This window comes from Rhinatrema bivittatum, chromosome 6, assembly GCF_901001135.1.
Source record: "Rhinatrema bivittatum chromosome 6, aRhiBiv1.1, whole genome shotgun sequence".
In the NCBI taxonomy this organism is placed as follows: Eukaryota; Metazoa; Chordata; class Amphibia; order Gymnophiona; family Rhinatrematidae; genus Rhinatrema; species Rhinatrema bivittatum.
In genome coordinates this window covers 176,901,597-176,923,887 of record NC_042620.1, presented here as the reverse complement: position 1 = coordinate 176,923,887, position 22,291 = coordinate 176,901,597, and the positions used below count along the sequence as shown (strand labels likewise).

Sequence of the window (22,291 nt, the reverse complement as noted above, 5' to 3'; positions counted from 1 at the left end):
AAATTTAAGCTCCCAGTTTAATTAGGATCCTAAAATTAGGAGCCTAAATAGTGGGTGGCTATGGGGGCAGAGTTAGGGTGGTAAAACAGAGTTAGCAGTTTAGCACCGATTTTCAGAACTAGGCGTCTAACATATGATCCTAAACCTAGGCAAATAAATAGCAGTCCTAAATTTAGAGCCCTAACTTTTAGGCACTAAGTTTATTTGAAGATTCAGCTGAAAATTTAGGGCCTAAATTTAGGTGCTTTGCTTTTTTTGAATATGTACCTCATAGCATATATGTGTGTGTGCCTCCCTTGACCCAGAGGTGTTCTCGGGAGGGCCTCCTGTCAGTGAAGCTAAAAACGTACAGGTTGATCCTAAATGTATGGACTTGTAGCCACGTTGAAGGTGGCCAATTTTCAAACAGCTGATTAACACATATAAAATGCTTTTTATATGCATAACTTGCTTTGAAATTGATCCTCAACATACTTGGGAGCGGGTTGTGCTGTAAGAATCCAGCCTCCTGTGTTAAACCACCTGTTCATGACATAGACTATTTACATAGTAGCTCTAGAAACTCGAGCATACGTTTTTTTATTAATTTTATAGAACAGAGCTGAAGAAAAGTAAATCAAACTTAGCACTTAAAATAAACAAACTTGGTGATGATTTGTGAGGGTGAGTTTCAAAAGATTTTATGGATAAACACATGATTTGAAATCTGCTCCCCTCCCCCAGTATGGTCAGGCAGGGGGAGGGAAAGTGTGCTTGATGATTGCATTTTCAGATCACTGCATGTACTTTGTTACCATGCAGGCGCAAACTGTGCAGGTTTAAAGGTACCTGTTTTGTATACATAGTCCACATTTTTAAAGGAAAACTCTTTGAAAATCTGCTTGCAAGCGTGTGGAAACTGGGTATTTGCTGGCCTCCAAGTTGCTTTGGGGGTTTCAATATTGCCCCTTGTTTTATCAGATACAGTAAAATGCGTTTTATCTATGCTCTTGTCAACTGGGACATTCTGGCTAGCCCTTCTAGATCGCTCTTCTGCAACCTGCTCTTTCCACCTCTGACATCTCTCCTTCCAACAAGGCTTACGTTCTTGGATCAGTTGTTTGAACCTCACCGTGCTCCCTAAATAAAATCTATTTAATACTGTGTGGTTCAAACAGCTGGTCTAAGACCATAAACCATATGTGAGGAGAGGTGTCAGCAGTCAGGTGAGTGGGTTAAAGAAGAACCAGCTAAGGTTACACTGCGAAGGCAGGGAGAGAAAAAAAGGCGATAGCTGGAAATATCTTTTATCTAGACTAGATTGGTATTTGTCCCAACCATTTTGGATGAAAGATACTATGCTGGACCACCATTTTCTCAATGAAGATTCCCGTTTGTTGTTTTATAGAGAAAAATATCAGGTTGTGTGAAGATTTCACAAGCAGTCTCAAAGACACTTCTAAAAGTATACAATTTTTCTTATAGTATTGCAATTTCAAATGTCCTGTTGAAGAAAATATCACAAGACTGGGATTGAGAACATTTGCAAATTGACATTCCATGTTTCCTAGCACAGACAGATGGTTTCAGGACCAGTGGGCTATGCACCTCTACCAGCAGATGGAGATGGAGCAAACTGATGTCACAGTTTATATACCCCTGCAGTGACATCAGCCTGCCAGTATTCTCCGTCTCCAGCAGATGATGGATGTACATTTCCCTACTGGAGATTGCTTTATATTTTCATAGGAGAAATAGAAGAAAAAAATGAATCACCCCGTTCTCCTGTGGTGATACCAAATGGTCCCTTCCCCAGCTAAGAATTCCTGAGGTGATTTCTGTGATCTCTCAGATGAGTGCCTTGGTCAGGTAGCTGGTTTTTAAGTTGGCGAGGACTTAGCTGCTTGGATAACTGAAAGGCAGTGGGTGCAGGAAGCTGAGCGTGGTGGTGACGGCATATGCCCTCTCCCCCTGCATCCGGACATCGTCTCTGTATTCAGTTGGGAAGGCTGAGCTTAGGTAAGTTTAAAAAAAAAAAAAGTCAGAACAGAGTAGAGGGATGGTTTAGGACTTCATCTGGTCTCCGTGCTCAGGGCGCTGTTCTGATGTTCGTTCCCGCTCCCGTGGGGGTTAAGGGAACTGGGCAGTCTGGCGGGTTGAGTAGCTCGGGTGGGCTAGGCCCCACTATTAGGCTTTTTCCTGTGCACTGCATGGTAGGCTGTGTAGGCGTTTTTGCGCTCTTTTCTGTGCATTTGGCTGCCCTCTACAGGACCATTGGTGTGTGCAAGTACTTAAGAATATAAGAACATAAGAAATTGCCATGCTGGGTCAGACCAAGGGTCCATCAAGCCCAGCATCCTGTTTCCAACAGAGGCCAAACCAGGCCACAAGAACCTGGCAATTACCCAAACACTAAGAAGTGTGCTAAGAATCTCTCTACAATAAATTCTTGGTTAGATCACAACCGTTTAAAACTGAATCCATCTAAGACTACACTTACACATCTCTCATCTATTTCTAACTCTTCCATAGGGCCTCCCTCTCACTTAAATTTCAAGGGAATTTCTATCCCAATTAGTACTTTTACTAATAGTTTGGGAATTACAATTAATTCAGATTTCTCAATGGTTAACTATATCTCCAACATTACAAAAAAATCCTTTTTCAAATTACATTTATTGAAAAGAGTTCGACCATTTCTTTTTCTTCGACATTTTCGTACAGCTTTGCAATCTCTGATTTTCTCCGGCTTGGATTACTGCAATGCATTACTTTTAGGTTTACCAGACTCCGTTCTTTATCCATTGCAATTAATACAAAATTCAGCCGCTCGGATACTTTCAGGTACTTCTCGCAGAACTCATATCTCACCAGTTTTATTTTCATTTCATTGGTTACCGATTAAATACAGAATTCATTATAAAGTATTGACTATCATTCATTCACTCCCTTATTTATAATGCAACATCCACATGGTTTTGTACTAACCTTCGGATCTACAAACCAACTAGACAACTCAGATCACTGTCAAAAAATCTTTTAGATATACCCACAATCAAACTTGCAAAATTTGAAATAACTAGAAAAAGGGCGTTTTCAGTAGCGGGCCCTATATTATGGAATTCACTTCCAGATTCTCTTCGACTCATTTCTTCTACACAACAATTAAAAAACACATTAAAAACGTATTTATTTCAGAAAGCATACAGTTCACTTATTAACTCTCAAAACTAGAATTCATTGACGGGGGTCACGTGGGGTGATGTGCTGAGGAAGACGCGTTCCGCCTCAGCTCCGAGCTCCCCGCTTGCTATTCACCGGCTTTACTCACTGTTTCGGTTTTTTTGAGTTTTTTCTGTGCGGCGGGGACACTAGCACATGTCTATAGTTCAATATATGAAAAAATCGCCGCAGTCCATGGCCTCCAAGAGCGTCCGGAAAGAGAAGGAGAAGGAAAAAGGCAAAACGGGGACGAGCAAGATGGCGGCGGAACCGGCAAATGGCGAATCTGATCAGGCCCTACCAGGAGCGCTCACTGTGGACACACTGAGGGACGTTATCGCGGCTGCTCTTGACGAAAAGCTCGCTGGCATCCATGAAAAGCTGACAGGAATGAATGAGGCGCTAACGATTTTGGGGCCCCGACTCGACCACGTGGAATCCAGGGTAAGCGCTGCAGAGGAGGAAATAGTCACAGCAGCACAAATGATTAAAACACATGACGCGCTAATAAATGAATATCAAGAAAAGATTGATGACCTGGAAAATAGGTCCAGACAGGCAAATCTCCGGTTTCTTGGTCTGCCGGAAGGGGTTGACGATAAGGGCCTTGCGAAGTTCCTGGAGTCATGGCTGCCGGATGCGGTGGGGCTCCCGGAGCTTAAGGGATCACTGGTGGTTGAGAGGGCCCACAGGGTTGGCCCCAAGCGGGATAATGACCCACGCCCCAGGATAGCTATTGCTAAATTATTGAATTATGCCCACAAACAGAAAATCTGGATCGCGTCACGGAAGCTTAAGGGCCTGTCTTACAATAATATCTCGGTCAGACTCACGCAGGATTACTCTGTCAGGGTTTCCCAGCTAAGGAAGCAGTTTTCCCCTATCTGCTCGCAATTAGTGGACTCGGATACCCGTTTTGCGCTTCAGTACCCTGCCACATTAAAGATTTGGAAAGATGGCAAAGTACACACTTTTCAAACTCCTGATGCAGCTAAAAGTTTTCTACAACCTAAATCAACCTAGGGGCCGGTTTGGGTCCGGTCGCTCTGCAGGGACTTGACAGTGAGGATTTCAACGCTAGTCCAGCTGGAGTGGTCTGAGCATTCACAGCTAATGGCGTCTGAACATTTTCACTCCACTGTCCATGAAGCAAGGTCTCAAGTGTTTCCTATTGTTTCGTTATTGTTGACTTTTACTCTGTGTCTTCTGCCGAGGTTTACTAGAGCCTTAACCGTTTAGCTCTAAAAGGAGCTGCAGAAGTTCGGGACATTTTTGGGACACAGCAAGTTTTTCTGCTTCAAAGTGCAAGTGGAATATAAGTTTTGATGGCGGGGAGCTCGTACATCCGGAATCTGACCCCAGCGCTACCGCTAGTGAAGCGGCAGCAGGACTATGTTTTGTTGGGACTTGGGGGGGATGTTGAGGGAGGGGAGGGAAGGGGGGAGGGGGATGGAAGGGGGGGGGGGGGGGGGGCAGGTTTGTGGTTGTATGGGGTAATGTTTGTGGTACAAGAAGGGCTGATTTGTAGGGTGATTGGGCAGTGTTTGAGGGGAGCCAGCATGTGGACATCAGGGGAAAGGTGGGGGCTGGGCGCCTTTCCCCTTAGTATCTGTGCTTCTACTGTTTGCGATAGCAACCAAGTCATAGGGGTAACATGAATAAATTGATATCCTGGAACGTTCATGGCCTGGGTTCCCCGATCAAAAGAAAGAAAATTTTGAATAATTTCAAAAAATTGGGAACTGAAATAGCATGTCTACAGGAAACCCATTTGAGTACAGCAGAAAGCCTTAAATTGAAAAGGGATTGGGTGGGTGAATGTATTTTTGCACCAGCGCAGGGTCGCAAAGCAGGTGTTGCTATCCTGGTACATAAATCTTCTGATTTTAGTGTTTCCCAATCTGTTGTAGATGAGAATGGCCGATATGTTCTTGTTAAGGGGTGTTGGCAAGGGGTAAAGGTAACGATATGTAACATTTATGCCCCAAACGTTAACTCCACGAAGTTTTTCCAGTCCATTTTAACAACAATTCTAACTCATCTAGAAGGCCAGTTAATAATAGCCGGTGATTTTAATTGCATCTCTGATCCGACCCTAGATAAAAGTCCCCCAGGTTTGGCCTCAAGATCAAAAATGCCGAATGGAGTGGAACTGCTATGCCGCAATTTGGACCTCATTGATGTTTGGCGCACCTTGCACCCGATGGAAAGAGACTACTCTTTCTACTCCGCACCACATGGCACCAGATCCAGAATTGATTACATTCTTACCCAGCGGCAACTTTTTTCCAACACGCAGGCGGCTGCAGTTGAACTCCCTGTGATTTCTGACCATTCACCGGTATCTCTAACCCTACGCTTGGGAAGTAGGGGGTCTCGGCCTACAACTTGGCGATTCCCCATGGGACTAGCTGCTGATCTGGAGTTCCACGCCTATTTAAAGGATAAGTGGAGGGACTATCAAAGGGAAAATGACCAACACCGGAGTACCCCGCTGCTTTTTTGGGATGCTGGAAAAGCGGTTATCCGGGGGGACATTATTGCCTACCTCAGTGCTAAAAAGAAGCGTATTGATGCTACTATTTTGAAGCTCGAATCGCAGCTGAAATCTCATAAAGCGATATGGGGTTCCTTTCCAACTGAAGTTAATAAGAAAAAGTATTTTCATGTACTAGCACAATTGAATACGGAACTACATAACCGGTCTTACAGGGAACTACAAACTGCTAATCATAATTTTTTCCGGTTCGGCAACAAGATAGGACGCCCTTTGGCAAATTTGGTCCGAGGAGCCCGAAAAAGATCTTTCATTCATAAAATGATGACGAGCTCAGGTGAAGTGGTTACTAATACCTCTGCAATGGGAGAAATATTTAAACGATTCTACGAGACCCTATATGCTGATGACCTAACGCCTGCTCCGAATCAAGAACAATTGTTTTTTTCAAATATCGCTCTACCTTGTTTATCGGGATCGCAACGGGACTTTTTGAATAAACCGATTCAAACTCAGGAAGTCCTCCGAGTTATTAAAGGGATGGCTAAAGGGAAAGTGCCAGGACCGGATGGCTACTCTTACGACTTTTATAAAATCTTACAGGACCTTATAACCGTCCCCCTCACTGAGTATTATCGCACTGGTCTGGAGCAACAAGCATTTCCGGCGGAATTTAACAGTGCAACTATCACAGTTCTTCCAAAAGAAGGGAAAGATCCCTGTTTCCCGGCATCTTATCGGCCTATATCCCTCCTCAACAGCGACCTCAAAATTCTTGCAAAGGTGTTGGCCGACAGATTGAACACGTTGCTCCCTTCATTAATCTCGGAACATCAGGTTGGCTTTGTCCAAGGGAGAAGGGCCACTAGCCACATCCTTAAACTATTAACGGCTATGCAATTTTCTCAGCAAGATCACACTCCTTCTCTGGTTATAGGCTTCGACTCGGAGAAGGCTTTTGACAGAGTCTCCTGGGCGTACATGTTCTCTGTTCTACAGAAGTATGGCTTTTCGGGAGCTTTTCTGGACTACATCGCCTTACTATATCGCCAGCCATCTTCTCGAATATTGGTTAACGGCCAGCCATCGGAGAAATTTTATCTCCAGAGAGGGGTCCGACAGGGGTGTCCGCTCTCCCCACTTTTATATATTTTGTCTATTGACCCCTTGCTGCGGAAAATACACGAGCACCCCAAGATTCACGGGTTTATGCGAGGTCGGCGGGAATTCAAAGTTGCGGCTTTCGCAGATGACGTGTTAGTCTTTCTAACCCAGCCGCAAGGGTCTCTTCCCCTTCTCCTGGACATCCAGTCTTATTTTGGGGCTTTTGCTGGTCTGAAGATCAATAAGGAAAAATCCGAAGCATTAGATATATGCCATGTGGTTCGAGAGCAATGGAAAGTAAATTTCCCCCTTCGAGGGGCAGAGGACAAGTTAAAGTATCTGGGAATCATTATTCCAACGGATCTGCACTCGATTTATGATAAGAATGTAAAACCGAAGCTCCAACAGACGATAGCTACAGTGACGAAATGGTCCTCATTACCTCTGTCGTTGAGAGGTCGTATTCATCTATTCCAAATGGTGATTCTTCCAAGATGGATGTATATATTACAAATGCTCCCCCTATGGCTCCAGTTTCCCGATATCCAATCCCTAAATAGGGCTTTGTCGGGTTTTCTCTGGGGAGGAAAAAGAGCTAGAATAGCTCTGCGCACGTTACAACTGGCGGAACCAGAGGGAGGGCTTGGATGCCCGAATATTTTTCGCTACAATATCGCCTGTAACCTTCGATTCCTTCAAGACTGGCTTTTTGGAACGCAATTCTTTACCCCAGGGGCATACTTATTGGAGTGGTACGAGGTTGCATCTCTGAATGCTCTGCTACATGCGCCACCCGGGGCTATCTCACCACAATTGAGGTCACACCTATTTCTCCGCACATGCAGGACCACCTGGAAATTTGTCTGTAAGAAATTGGGGTTCCAATTTACAGTCACCCCGTTACTCAGTATTACCCATAATGAGAGGTTTATCCCCGGTCAGGGACGGTCCATTTTTTCCAGATGGCAGGAGAAGGGGTTAAGATACCTATATCAACTGGCGAACGCGGAAACGGGGATTATGTTCAGTTTTCAAGATCTACAAAAAATCTATACGCTCCCCGCGTCAGACTTTTTTGCGTTTTTGCAATTACGTCATTTCTTAAGTACTTTAGGGGAGGACCTTGAACGCTGGTTTCAAAGGACTGAATTACCCACTCTCATGACAGCAGGTACAAGGAAGGGACCCAGCATCTCTCGATTCTACCGTGAGCTGCAGAAGGCACCGGACGATGGTGCTATGGTCAACCTCTACTTGTCATGGAAAAACTGGCAGGCCTTCCACCTTACTCTTCCCGATTTTAAATCCACTTTTCAGAATATCCGATCCATATCTACTAATGAAGACTTAAGAGAGACTCAATTTAAATTCTTGTGGAAAAGTTATATTCCCCCGACTTCGGCCTATAAGTTTAATATCTGTTCCTCTCCGTATTGCATAAAATGTGTGTCTCAAATAGGCACATATGCTCATTGCTTCTGGGAATGCCCTAAAGTTGCCATTTTTTGGAGGGATATTTTGCAGTTTTGTGAGAGGCTATGGGATTGTTCGATTCCGTTCACCCCGGAAGGCTGGATGTTTGACGTCTGGCCAGCCCATATACTAAATCATGACAATGTAGTGGCTTTTTTATCCAGAGCAGCATTGGTCGGAAAAAAAGTTATCCTATCCGAATGGATCACAGATCGAGCACCGCATGTGGACCATTGGTTTCATCGCCTGTTAACCCTTAGCTCGCATGAATATCTAATGGCAGCTAAGTCCACAGTCAAGAAGAGAGAACTTATGCAACAAATCTGGGGCCTGTTCTTCTCCTATTTACGGCCGACTACCGGATGATCACTTTATATGCCTGGTCCCTAATGAATCTTTTGCTGAACAGCCCTGAACGACACCAGTAAACTGTCCTGCTGGGGGAGGGGCGCGCCCTCTTTTAGACCTAGGATTCACATTCCTACCCAAATTTCATAGTGAATCTGTGGAGGGACCCCTGATCACTCCGTGACTGTGAATGCAACAGGTTGCAGTAGAGATCTGTTCACTCACAGTTTTGTACATTGCCAATCCACACCGATATTTATTTACACTGTACGGGGGGTGTGGTCACTGCTTGCATGTGTCTTCCCTCTACTATGCTGGGGCTGGTTCTCCAGAGTTCTCAATGGCTCTCAGATGTTTTCCCAGTTTTGATATCCATTATTGTTCTCAACAGTGTTCAATTTTGTTGTGCCTCACGTCAGGAATACTGTGTTTCAGAGATGGAAGCTTGCTAATAGCCGTACGCTTACCCATAGCTTACTAGAATCACATGGTTAAACGCCCACACTGATCAGAGAGCCCGTACCTTGTCCATACAGGCCTGGTCAACTATCTGAAATGGCTTGGTGTATTTTGGCTGGATTATATGAAATGTTTGCACTATATACTTGATATACTTGATATACTGGATATACATGATATCCTTGTTATCCTTGTTATTTTAAACCACAAGCAAAGTAGGAAAGGGAGGGAGGGAAGGGGGGGTAGGGAGGGAGAGGGATGGGGATTTCGTAATGAAAATTTAAAATGTGAAGTTTGTTCCATGTCTAGGGTAGCACGCACTACTCCTACCTACCTGACTTCTGAAGGGTCTTGTAGTAGAATTTGACCTGTGTGGGAATGTTCTACGGTAGTGTTCTTTACTGTTTACTGTTTGGTTCTTTGTTGCAGTGCTGTTCTTGTATCTTTTTTCTTTTTGTACCTGTTCAATTTATACTTCACAATAAATACACTTTAAAAAAAAAAAGAATTCATTGACAAATCACAACACCATCACTTCATCACTCGATACACTTTCATATTTCAACCTAATTACAGACTCACCTTATCTTTTGTTTTATGGGGCATAACATTTTTTTTTAATTTTGTATTTTTATTTTTATTTCATTGATTGTTTTTATGTTTATTTTATCATTATGTATGTCTATTGTGAACCGTTTTGATTAATTCTTTGAATTGGAAAGGTGGTATACAAACATTTTTAAATTCTAAAAAAAAAAAGTTTCCATGCTACTGATGCAATTAATAGCAGTAGTTTTGTGGCGCATAGATTTGGGGCGCATAAATTTTGTGTGCCTAAATTTTTTCATTGTGAACTCGGCACACATTTTCAGTCGCCTAATGGCGCCAGTGACTAAGAAACCTAAGCGCCTTTCTCTCTGTGCTGCCTGTCATATTCGAGCATCTCAGCCTGGAGTGTCCTCTAACATGTGTTAGCATTGCTTAGAGGCTCAGGGAGAAATATCTTCCTCTGATTTTACTAAGCCTGGTTCTTCCCAGCCTGATGATGGCCTGGTTAAGGACGTGTCCGGAGGAACACCTGACCTTGGAACTCCCTTGACTGGTTCCTCAGAAGGTGATGTAGCTCAGTGGGCATCTCATAAGGGCATTCTGGTTTTGGCATGGATCCTTCTGCCTTTTCTTGGGTAGAAGATTTTCAAGGATTGCAATTCTTTCTTCAGGCGCAGTGCCCAGCCCCGTCCAATCCTGTCAGGTCAGATCCTCAGGCGGTGATCGCGCCCTCTTCTGGTTCTACATTTAAGCGCCAAATTACTCCTCAGTTAGCTGAGGGTATTTCTGACAAGAATAAAGCTATGGAATTTGTTGCCAGAGGATGTGGTTAGTGCAGTTAGGGGCGGTTTTTAAGAGCCCTGCTCGCGTAAATCCGCCCGGATTTACGCGAGCAGGGCCTTGCGCGCCGGCGCGCCTATTTTCCATAGGCCTGCCGGCGCGCGCAGAGCCCCGGGACTCGCGTAAGTCCCGGGGTTTTTCGAGGGGGCATGTCGGGGGCGTGTCGGGGCGGGGCCGATCGGTGCGGCATTTTGGGGGCGGGCCCGGGGGCGTGGTTTCGGCCTGGGGCGGTCCGGGGGCGTGGCCAAGCCCTCCGGAACCGCCCCCAGGTCGCGTCTTGGCGCGCTAGCGGCCCGCTGGCACGCGGGGATTTACTTCTCCCTCCGGGAGGCGTAAATCCCCCGACAAAGGTAGGGGGGGTTTAGATAGGGCCGGGGGGGTGGGTTAGATAGAGGAAGGGAGGGGAAGGTGAGGGGAGGGCGAAAGCGAGTTCCCTCCGAGGGAATGGAGGCAGGCTGCGCGGCTCAGCGCGCGCCAGCTGCACAAAATCGGCAGCCTTGCGCGCGCCGATCCTGGATTTTAGCAGATACGCGCGTAAATCCAGCAAAATGATAAAGGGGATGGAACAGATCCCCTATGAGGAAATGCTAAAGAGGTTAGGGCTGTTCAGCTTGGAGAAGAGATGACTGAGGGGGGATATGATAGAGGTCTTGAAAATCATGCGAGGTGTAGAATGAGTAGATGTTAATCGGTCATTTTTGGATAATAGAAGGACTAGGGGGCACTCCATGAAGTTAGCAAGTAGCACCTTTAAAACTAATCGGAGAAAATTCTTTTTCACGCAACGCACAATAAAGCTCTGGAATTTGTTTCCAGAGGATATGGTTAATGCAGTTAGTGCAGCTGGGTTTAAAAGAGGTTTGGATAAGTTCTTGAAAAAGGAGAAGTCCATTATTTATTTATTTATTTAGAACTTTTTTATACCGGTTTACATAATAACTGCAGGTTGAAATTACAATAAACAGGGGCAGGGTATGGGACTAGAAGGAACAAGAGTGAAAGAAAAGGGAAAACAATATGAGTGAAACAAGTGGCAGAAACCTAGTAAATAAAGTAAAAAACTGAGTAACCTAACTTACAGGTCAATACAGTAAAGTGCGGCCGCGGTTACCCTGCTTCTAACCCGCCTTCTACTCACAATTTGGCCGCGTTAGTCCAACCCGCGATTCACTATCCCCTTTAACCCATTCTTACCGCCTCTTTAAATCAACGAGTAACCCCTTCCGCCCGCGGCATGTATATGAGATGTAAACGATCGGATTAGCTATTCCCCCCCATTCAGTAACGTGCGCCCCGACTACCTCCTTTTTAACCTACAGTTTAGCCGTGCGTTTAACCTGCTAATTTACCACCTACCCCTACCCCTGCGTTAGAGGCAGGGGTACGGGTAGACGGCAAACTTTCCCCCAAAAGAAAACCTAAAAACCTAAAATCCCCTCCTCCCAAAGCAACTGGACATGTAAAATATTGAAAACCTAAAATCCGCTCCTCCCGAAGCGACTGGACATGTAAAATATGTGAATAAGTGTAACCAACTTACTTTTTGTTTCTTTTTCAGCCTTCTCTGCCATCCTCCGGAGGGGGCAGCCAGTGGGGGCAGCCGGCGGCGAAAGCGGCTTCCAGCGGCCCCGCCGGCGAAGACGGACGAACGCATGCCCGTAGTGCACGGGCGCTCAAGCCAATGAAAGCACATGGACGGGCGTTCGTGACGTACGCCGTGACGTCACACACACGCGTTCATGTGCTTTCATTGGCTTGAGCGCCTGTCAATTTGGGCGCTCAAGCCAATGGCTAGAGCCAGCGAAGCGCATGACATCACGGCGTACGCTTCGCTGCACATGAATGCGCGCGTGTGACGTCACAGCGTACGTCACGCATGCCCGTCCATGTGCTTTCATTGGCTTGAGCGCCCGTGCACTACGGGCGTGCGTTCGTCCATCTTCGCCGGCGGGGCCACTGGAAGCCGCTTTCGCTGCCGGCTGCCCCCTCCGGAGGACGGCAGAGAAGGCTGAAAGGGTTGAAAAGGAAACAAAAAGTAAGTTGGTTACACTTATTCACATATTTTACATGTCGAGTCGCTTCGGGAGGAGGGAGTTTTAGGTTTTTGGGTTTTACATATTTTACATGTCGAGTCACTTCGGGAGGAGGGGATTTTAGGTTTTTAGGTTTTCTTTGCTTAAAGTTGGGATCCACTTCCTGGTGCCTGTCATTTCAAATGTCATTTGAAATGACATTTGAAATGACAGGTACCAGCGCACCCAGGATACTGTATAGGCGCTGTATAAAGCGCCTGTACAGTAAAATGGGTTGCGCGGGCCTAACGCTTCACGGACGCTTCTTGGACGCGGCTTGCATTTGCAAGCTATTTAAATACAGTATCGAATGGTAGGTGAGCTGGACTGTGCGTGCGGCAAACGCGGGTGCGCCCGGCACTAACGCAGCTCTTCCTACCGCTCCTTACTGTATCGGCCTGTTAGGGAATAGCCACTGCTATTAATTGCATCAGTAGCATGGGATCTTCTTAGTGTTTGGGTAATTGCCAGGTACTTGTAGCCTGGTTTGGCCTCTGTTGGAAACAGGATGCTGGGCTTGATGGACCCTTGGTCTGTCCCAGTATGGCAATTTATATTCTTATGTTCTTATGGTTTTCTGAATTGGGGCTTTAGTATGGGTTTTGGCATATGTTTATTACCTAGTGTGGATTTTTAATGTGGGTCTCATTTGCATACCATTAGGTTATTACATCGAGCAGGGCCAATAGTTTTTACCATGTGCAGTATCAAAAATCAGCACCGAAAATAGCTCCTGTTTTGATATGGGTTTTATTACATTGGCCCCATAGAGAGAGAGAGAGAGAGAGTGAATGTGTGATACTGAGTGTATATGAGAGAGTGAGAGTGTGTTTGAGGGAGTCAGCTTAAGTGTGATACAGAGACAGAGAGAGTTGGGAAACGGTAGAGAAAGTTTTCATCCTCTCCCATGACCCGTAATGGGGCCAATGCAAAACAGTGTGCTCAGCTAAGCACACTGTTTAACCCATGGTTGGATGCGCATTTTGGACACGCGTCCACAGCCCCTTATGCTACCAAGGGGCTGTTTTTCTGTAAATCCTCCAACTTAATATCGTGGCGATGTTAAGTCAGAGGAAAGAAAAGTTTAAAAGATTTAAAAAAAAAAAAAAAAAAAAAAGAGTGTCTCTAGTCAGGTTAGGGAAACAGACGCTCAGTTAACCAGCATCCGTTTTCCTAACCCGTGGCTTGAGCCAGTTAGGAAAACGGACGCCGATAAATTGAGCATACGTTTTCTTAACCCGCGGTCAGCTGACCTCTCCTGGGCGCCCGCTGCCAAGGAGGCACTAGGGGCATGCAATCAACCCTAGTGCGACCTTGGCAGCATGACCCCTAATTTAAATATTGCATGGCGCCCTCAGGAGAGGTGCCTGGGCACGTGTTATGAAAGAAGGCGCTGAACACTTAGTGCCTGCTTTCGGTGCATTTTTTTTCCATCAGCCCCAGTGTGTATCAAACATATTTGTAACATGGTAAGGGCCATGTTTACATACTTGTTCTTTTCCTGTTTTCAGTTAGTGCATTCTACGTTGGCCATTTGCATGCTATTTGCAGTTAGAAAAAATTATTTGCAGTTATTGAGTGCTGTTTATATAAAGTGCAAGCTATTTGCAATTAGTGAGGCTGTTTGCATTTAGTGCCTGTTATTTCCAGTTCGTGCACTCTGCATTTACTGTGTGCTATTTCCAATCAGGGAGTGCTGCTTGTATTTAGTGCCTGCTATTTGCAATTAGTGCACACAATTTATGGGCCAGACCTGTGGGAAACATGTTAATATATAAACCTCTGTTTCTCTACAAATATCCATTCCCAAAATCCCATTTTGGGTGGTAAATCATGAGGTGAACAGAAGGACCTCAAACAGATACAACAGATGTCCCTCCTCCTCTAAAATATCAGCAAATAGATGATTTTGACCATGACTGACAGTGACCAACACACAAAACAAGCAATTGTATTGCGATTGCTCAGAGCATAGTAAAAGTAAGTTTAATTGGTGGTGATCTTCAGGTCATAGGGAAGCAGCCAAATAAAACAATCTGTAAACCTTTCAGAAAGCTTATCTGTAGGGCACAACAGGCAATTTAATGTAATAAAAATGGTTAATAACTTAGGTATAGATAAAACAAACACAATAGTAAAGATAAGCTAATATAGGATATAAAGGCAATATACTTAATAGCCTTTGGTAATTTGAAGCAGTTCTACACAAATATCTTTTTTTATGCACATAAATGGTCCTAGGAAATAAGTGCCAAAGCCAACCAGAATGCTTCTATCTGATTTCAACTGTAATTTAATCTGGCATCATTTGGGAGAAAACAGTCAAAGTGCTTGCAAATTATTCAAGAAAATGAATTATCCAATATTGTAAAGTCTGCATAGAACTATGTAATTGCCTCTGATTTCTGCTTATAACTGCATGTTTTCCATTTGGAGCAGGGAGAGATTATGTGGGACCAAATGCAGCAACTGCATCTTTATCGCAGCATGGGATGTGGGCTCTTATATTTTCTCTTCTTCCTCTGAGGACAAGTAGTTCATATATTCATACATGGGGTGACATCATCTGTGATGGTGCTAAATTAACCTTTTTCCAGAGCTTTCTTAAAATCCTTTGACTGCTTCTGAGCATATGCTGTAACTTTTGTGCAGCCACGTGCCCATAACATGGTTCATCAACACTGAACGCTTAGTTTTTCAGAGCTGCTGTTCATTTTTCAGGCTACTTTTGGCCTGCTACTTCTACTGTACTTTAGAATTTTTTTCTTCTAGTTACCTAGTTCCGGCCTTGTGTTTGTTTTATGTCTTTCTCATCAGCCTTGAGCAAAGCCATTTTTTTTTCTCCTCAGTCCCTCATGGTTTACATCAAGACACCTTTTTTTGCATTGAGATGCAGCCATTCATTTTTTTTTTATTTTGCCTCGATACTTTTTCATGACGTGATTATAAAGAAAGCCAGTGGTGTAAAGAAATACCCAGACTATGTCAGAATAAGTTTCTTGTGGATCACCATACAACCTGCTGCAAGTGTCTGGGTGAAGACTAGGATATTGCTGAGCGCATTTGCTCCAGGATGTCGCCCAGGGCCATCAGGTCCCACAGGGAATGGCTTCACGCCCATCTAGCATGGAGGAATAATTCCAGTACCTCTAAACTAGCATTGAAGCATAAGACCCACAGAACAATGTTGGCTGCTGGAGGCAAGATATTGCCAAACCTTGTGGTCAGGCCCCAAATAGTGTATTTAATCCTATCATCTCAGTTCATGCTGACCTGAGTGCTAATACATATTAAACATAGATTTATGTTTAATATGTATTAGAAAATTTCACCTGATAAATATTAATGTCTGTCTAGGAATACCACCTCTGTAACCAGTCATTGTTTGTTGAGCTATAACTATGAATGTCACTTTGTAAACCATTGTGATCTATACATAGAACACGGTATATAGAATGTCTAAATAAATAAAGAAATAGTGTTGATGGGGCTCTGAAAGATAAGGGACTTTGGTGCACAGCTCAGAGCAGGGAGATCCTAGAAATTGCCATCAGATCCCCAAAGTTTCCATACTTAGGAAAGCTCTATCTCCCTTCCAGAGCAACTGCTGCAACTGTCTCCACATGGCTAGCTTCTGGCCATCGACTCACCTCGAAGTGCTGAGAGGGTCAGTCTTCCTTCTGCTTCTCACCATCTTTTCAGATTCAGTATTTATGAGTAGGAGTTGAAAAGGTGTATTGCAGAGGAGGTTGCTCGATGTATCAGGAGCATCGACTCACCAGTATCGATAGTCTCAACTCCCCTTGGTGAATTGAGCAACCCACCACATGCTCTGCCCATCACTGTGCTGAGCATCAGTGAACCGATGGCAAGGTTGGAGCATCGATTCTTGACAAGGCACTTTTAGTCTTGATAAGTCTAGCTTTGGAAGGGAAACTTCTGCATTGGCCTTTCAACGAGACCTTGCCCAAAGAATCAACCATAAGAAAACTCCCCCAGTTTATATGACCTCTGATTCCGAAAGTTCATGACAGTCTTACAGGTCAGAAGAGTTTGCCTCTGAAGAGAAGTATTCTTTTGACCTCCCCACAAACACCTCTCTGCCACAGTTTAGGGAGCAGCACTCCTCCAGAGGATCTTGTGGTGAGTCCAGGGAACCCCTTATTGGCCTTAGTTGCACTAAAAAAAAATTGTGGCAGTAGTCATCCACGCCATCTGCCAGGATGTGTTTAAGAAAATGTGGGAAACTCCACACTCTGTTTATGGTCAGTAAGTAGGCAGCCGCAAAATATCTTGTCCTGGTGACTAAGAGATTTGACAAGCTCCAACTACCACACCAATCTGTGGTGGTCGAATCTGCGCTGAAACGAGCAAAAAAGTCTTTGCCTCATGATACAGTTCCCCTGGGGCATGAGTACAAGAGACTCGATTGTTTTGGGAGCAATCATTTCCAGAATGCTATGCTGCAGTCCTACATAATTACTACTTATCAGACCTATGGTGCCCAGTATTTGCATACCAGCTTTGATAAGGTACATTACTTCACTAAATGCCTGCCTTAGGAAGCCCAGGCAAAGTTTAGTTTGCTTCTGGCACAAGGTAAGAAGTATGAAAAGCATTTTATCCGTTTGGTATATAATGTTTTTGAAAAGACATTAAGAGTCTTTGTAATGGCTGTTAATGATTGTAGACTGTCATGACCATGTGTGTCAGGCCTCAATGAAGATTTGTAGGCAGGAAGGGCCAGGCCTTATGTTGAAGAAATTCTGCACAAATAAAAATTATGCATCTTTGTGCCAAATTTTTAATTTGCACAGAAGTTTTCACATTTGTGTGCAGAATTCTCTTAGGAGTAAGGGAATGAGGGTGAAGAGTGAACTGAAATGTACCATAAAGCCTCCCAGTATAAGGGGGAGTGCAAAAATCCTGCTTGGGTAATCCTGCACTCCTTATTACTGAATCCAAAAGGCTTCCATGGGTTGTGAAAGGGAGACCTGGTATTTTATTTCCCAAATCTTACATGTTACTACTGTCAGCATTTAAAAAGCTTGTCTCAAAATAAATCCAGTCATCAAATCTTTATGTACACTTGTCTTAACTTAATAGTAGAAGCAAGATTTTTGTTTGTTCTTAATTAGTAAACATTCTGTTTCTGCATTTAGGGTCATTCCAGTCTTAAACTTCAGCTCGCCACCATGTTTTGCATATCAAACCTCATATGGAATGAAGAAGAAGGTAAGTGTGGTACTGATGCTCAGCATCCATTTGCAGCTCCAAGAGGTAGATATGGATACTTGATCCTAGTGACTTAACATCTTGTGTGCTGTGAACTGCAGTACACCTAGGCAGAAAGGATAGTATTCAGCAAATGGAAGGAGGAGGACATGCAAAACTACCAGTAGAAGGAAAGAGAGGCAGGATGGGCAATTAGACAGGCAAGGGCTCAACTGGAGGAGCATAGATGTAAGGGACTGTCGAGTGAACACATTGCCATTTACTGAGGAGATAGTAGTCAAGGTACTGGCACAATTGAAAGTAAACAAGGCCTTAGGACCTGATGGAGTACATCCCAGATTATCGGGTCTATCCTGTACCGAGTGGTAGGAAGAGCTGCGTTAGTGCCTGCGGCACCCGCGGTTGTCGCACACACAGTGCAGCACACCTACTGCTCGATCCTGAACATTAATTTTATGTAAATGTAAACCGCGTCCGTGAAGCCTTAGGCCCGCGCAACCCATTTTACTGGATAGAGCGCCTATACAGTATCCTGGGTGCGCGGGCCTAACGCTTCACGCCACGCTGGTATCTGTCATTTCAAATGTCATTTGAAATGACAGATACCAGGAAGGCGGGACTGCCAGTCCCCCCTCCCCTCCTCCCAAAGCAGGGCGCGAAAAGCAGCCTTGCTCCGGGAGGAACAAAGAATAGACACTGACAGCGGCGAAGCGAAAAAAAACAAAAAGTAATTTTGGTTTATTTTCAAAATTTTGGTTTTTTTCCAAAAGCGACAATTTTGGTTTTTTTCCAAAAGCGACTTACTTTTGGGATCTGTCAAGATCCCAAAAGTAAGTCGCTTTTGGACGCCTGCACAACTTACTTTTTTTTGCAGCCATCAGCAGGAACACATGGCGATCGTGGCTCCCGTAGCTCCTCCCGACGAAGATGGCCGCCTGCACGGGGGAAAGCGTGCAATTGGCCGCTCAAGACATGGCGTCACATCCCGTGACGCCAAACGTCGTGACGTCACGTCTTCATCGGCCAATTGCACGCTTTCCCCCGTGCAGGCGGCCATCTTCGTCGGGAGGAGCTACGGGAGCCACGATCGCCATGTGTTCCTGCTGATGGCTGCAAAAAAAAGTAAGTTGTGCAGGCGTCCAAAAGCGACTTACTTTTGGGATCTTGACAGATCCCAAAAGTAAGTCGCTTTTGGAAAAAAACCAAAATTGTCGCTTTTGGAAAAAAACCAAAATTTTGAAAAAAAACCAAAATTGCTTTTGTTTTTTTTTCGCTTTGCTGCTGTCAGTGTCTATTCTCCCCTCCTCCCAGAGCAAGGCTGAAAAAGCAGCTCCGGGAGGAGGGAAGAACTGACAGCGGCGAAGCAACTTACTTTTTGCAGCCCCCTCCGGACATCAGAGGGGGGCTGCAACATTTTTTTCGCTTTTTTTTTTGCTTCGGGAGGAGGGGAGAGGACTGGGGCTGCCACGGAGACCGGCACCCACGATCGCGGCCGGGGCAGGTGAGCGGGGGCTGGGGGAAAGCTTGCCACCTACCCTTACCCCTGCCTCTACCGCAGGGTCAGGGTAGGCGGTAAGTTTGCAGGTTAAACACGCGACAAAACGGCAGGGAAAGATAGCGATAGTCGGGGCGCGGGTTACGGGATGCTAGGGAATAGCTAATTCGCTCGTTTGCATGCAGTATCCACACCGTGTGCGGAAGGGGTTGGCCGGGGATTTTAGGACGCGGTAGGAGTAGGTTATAGTGGATTCGGGATCGCAGGAAGGGATAACGCGGCCGGAAAGTGAGTAAAACGCGGCTTAGGAGCAGGGTAAACGCGGCCGCACTTTACAGGATAGACCTGTATGAAAAGAACTAAAGGAGGTTCTACTGCACTCTCCTCCCAGTGTCAGAACTCAAGCATGTATTGGACAGACACAAAGGGATCTTTATGGCAGAGCTAGGGAGAAGACCACAAATCAAGTAAGACCTGTGACAGCAAAGAAAGCAGCCACAGATGGGTAAACTGGGAACACCTTTTCTGCTGACATCTTCTATGTTTTCTAAAACTTTTTGTTTAGGAGATGAAAAGTGGTAAATATTTCAGTCCTTAAACACTTTTTTTTGTTAGTTAACTTAGAAACTCTGACATAATTAATGTTGAAGTCTGTGTTAAGTTTGTTTAGCTCAGCAGAACTGGTTCTCTGTGTGTATGAATATCACTGTTGTTAAAAACAATGCTTTTAAAACTACTCTAATTTTACAAATTACCATGACATCTATTGCTGATTTCCTGAACATACCCAGATCAGTCCAGACAAGAGGGTTTTATTCATCCCTACCAGCAGATGGAGATAGAGTGGACCTGCTGGATCTCATTGTGAGGACTTATTGCCACTCGCACCCTGGGTGGATCCGCCTTTAGATGACTTTCCAACCCCTCGAAAGGACTGTTGCCTATGCGAGGACTGTCTTGGGGCCGAGGTCCCCGAGGGCCTCGTCTGACGAAAACGTCTGGACTCCCAAAAGCGAGGCCAAGAAGAGAGGTTTCCGGCCAGACTTTCGGTCCTCTGGCAGCATATTGCCCTTTGTCTCTCCCAGCGACTTCATCAGATGATCGAGGTCCTCACCAAACAGCAGTTTCCCCTGAAAGGGCAGATTACAGAGCTGTGATTTTGATGACAGATCCGCTGACTAGTTGCGTAGCCATAAGTGTCGTCTGGACACCACCACCGATACCATAGCGCGGGCCGTGGTTCTCACCAGGTCGTACAAGGCATCCGTGACATAGGCCGTCTGGACTGGGGAAAGAGTCCCGGAGGCCGACTGGCCCTGCGGCTTCTGGATCCAACACAAACAGGCCCGCTGCATCAGACTTGCACATACTGCTGCCCGCAGGCCGAGCCCCAGGACCTCAAAAGCTCGCTTGAGATGCACTTCCAGCTTCTGATCCTGAATATCCTTCAGAGTGGAAGCTCCAGCCACCGGAATAGTGGTCTTCTGAGTGACTGCCGAAACTGCTGCATCCACCTTTGGGACCTTGAGAACATCCAGATGGTGCTGCAGAAGCGGATAAAGCTTGGACATCGCTCTGCCAACTCGCAGACCCGAGTCGGGGGAATCCCACTCTCGGTTGATCAATTTCTGCATTTTCTTCGAAATTGGGAAAGCACTGGGGGGTCTCCGTAGGCCATCCAGAACCGGATTAACCCCTTCAGCATCTGAATCCTCCAGGGTGAGCTTAATCCCCAGCTCCTCCTCTTGAACAGCCGGATCACCCGTGGATCATCGCCTTCAGCCTATGGACCCTCCAAGGTCCCCTGTTCAGTTTTAGAGTCCCCCGGGTCCCAATTGCGTCCCCATCCTTATAGGCCTCCGAGGAGACCTCATCCTCCTGCTTAGACTCGTCCGAACCTTCCAAGTCCGATTCCAATCACGCTAGCCATCCCTCAGGAGGCAGAGTTCGCGGGCCCGCAGAACCTTTAGGGGGGATCTTCCCCTGCTTTGCCAAACCCGTTGGGCCTTCTGTGATACCACACTTACCTGCCTGCCTAGCCAGGAAGGCCTCGTGCAGTAAAAGTATGAATGCAGGCAAACACCCCCCCCCCCCCTTGGGGCTCCCGAAGGGTGTTTGGGGCTGCTAGGGCCCGAGACATCAGGACCTTTTTCCCCAGTTCGAAACATGGGGGACATGAGCTGCAAGGACCCCCGGGGAGAAGCCCCCCTATCCAGCTCCGCTTCTGCGGGCATAGCCACTCCCTCCTGTGATCCCAGTGCCATCGCCGTGGTCCGCGAATGCCTCCGTGACTTTGCTTGCCTTTCGGACCCCCTCGCGCCCCTCTCCAGCACACTCCGTGCAGAGGAGGAGGTCATTCAGGTCGACCGACGGGCTACCACAGGCCCTGCAGGTCTCTCTGAGCTGCTTGTCAGTCATAACAAGCACCAAGAAATAAAGCAAGGCAAAATAAAAATCCAAACAGGCTCGTTCGGGAGTACAGCCAGTCCCCACTGGAGTGAATCTGCCCCGACCGGGATCACCCTCCTCCGAATCATCCTCCAATCCGCTCTTCTGCCCGGCCTGCACCCGACGATCTCGCCGAGGATTTCAGCCTGCTAGGCCGCACAGCCTGCACACATGTGGCTGCTGTTGCAAAAGCAGACAGCTGCCGGTGACTTTTTTTTTTTTTTTTTACAACAAAGATTTAAAGGCCCAGGCATACAGGAAAGCACAAAAATAAAAGTAAGGGTACTTCCCTCTCCTGGGCAGGTGGAGGGGCTTCGGGCCTACCGAGGGAACCAGACCACTGGCTGTCAGTGGTCCCGGGGTCGCGGGCTGAAGCTGGCCAGGGGCATCCAACTCAACCCGAGGGACGACCCTTCTGCAGGAGCCTGTCATCTCGGGAAGCAATTTTCCTGAAAATATCCAGTCAGTCACAGTCAGTACTGCAGGGTTAGCACCTCTACCATCTGCTGGAGGTAGAGAAATACTGAGGGACTCCAATGGCACTCTCGTATATGTGGCAGTGCCCAAAAT

The 22,291-nt window shown here is 45.9% G+C and overlaps 1 protein-coding gene across 4 annotated transcripts in view; it reads left to right on the top strand.

Moving 5' to 3' along the window:
- ARMC8 (armadillo repeat containing 8) overlaps positions 1-22,291 on the top strand; it is a 311,684-nt gene that overhangs the window by 258,324 nt on the left and 31,069 nt on the right. For all 4 annotated transcript variants that reach the window (XM_029606184.1, XM_029606183.1, XM_029606181.1 and 1 more), the window contains one exon: positions 17,706-17,778. In XM_029606184.1, coding sequence (XP_029462044.1) covers positions 17,706-17,778 — 73 coding nt within the window. The remainder of the gene's footprint in view (positions 1-17,705; positions 17,779-22,291) is intronic.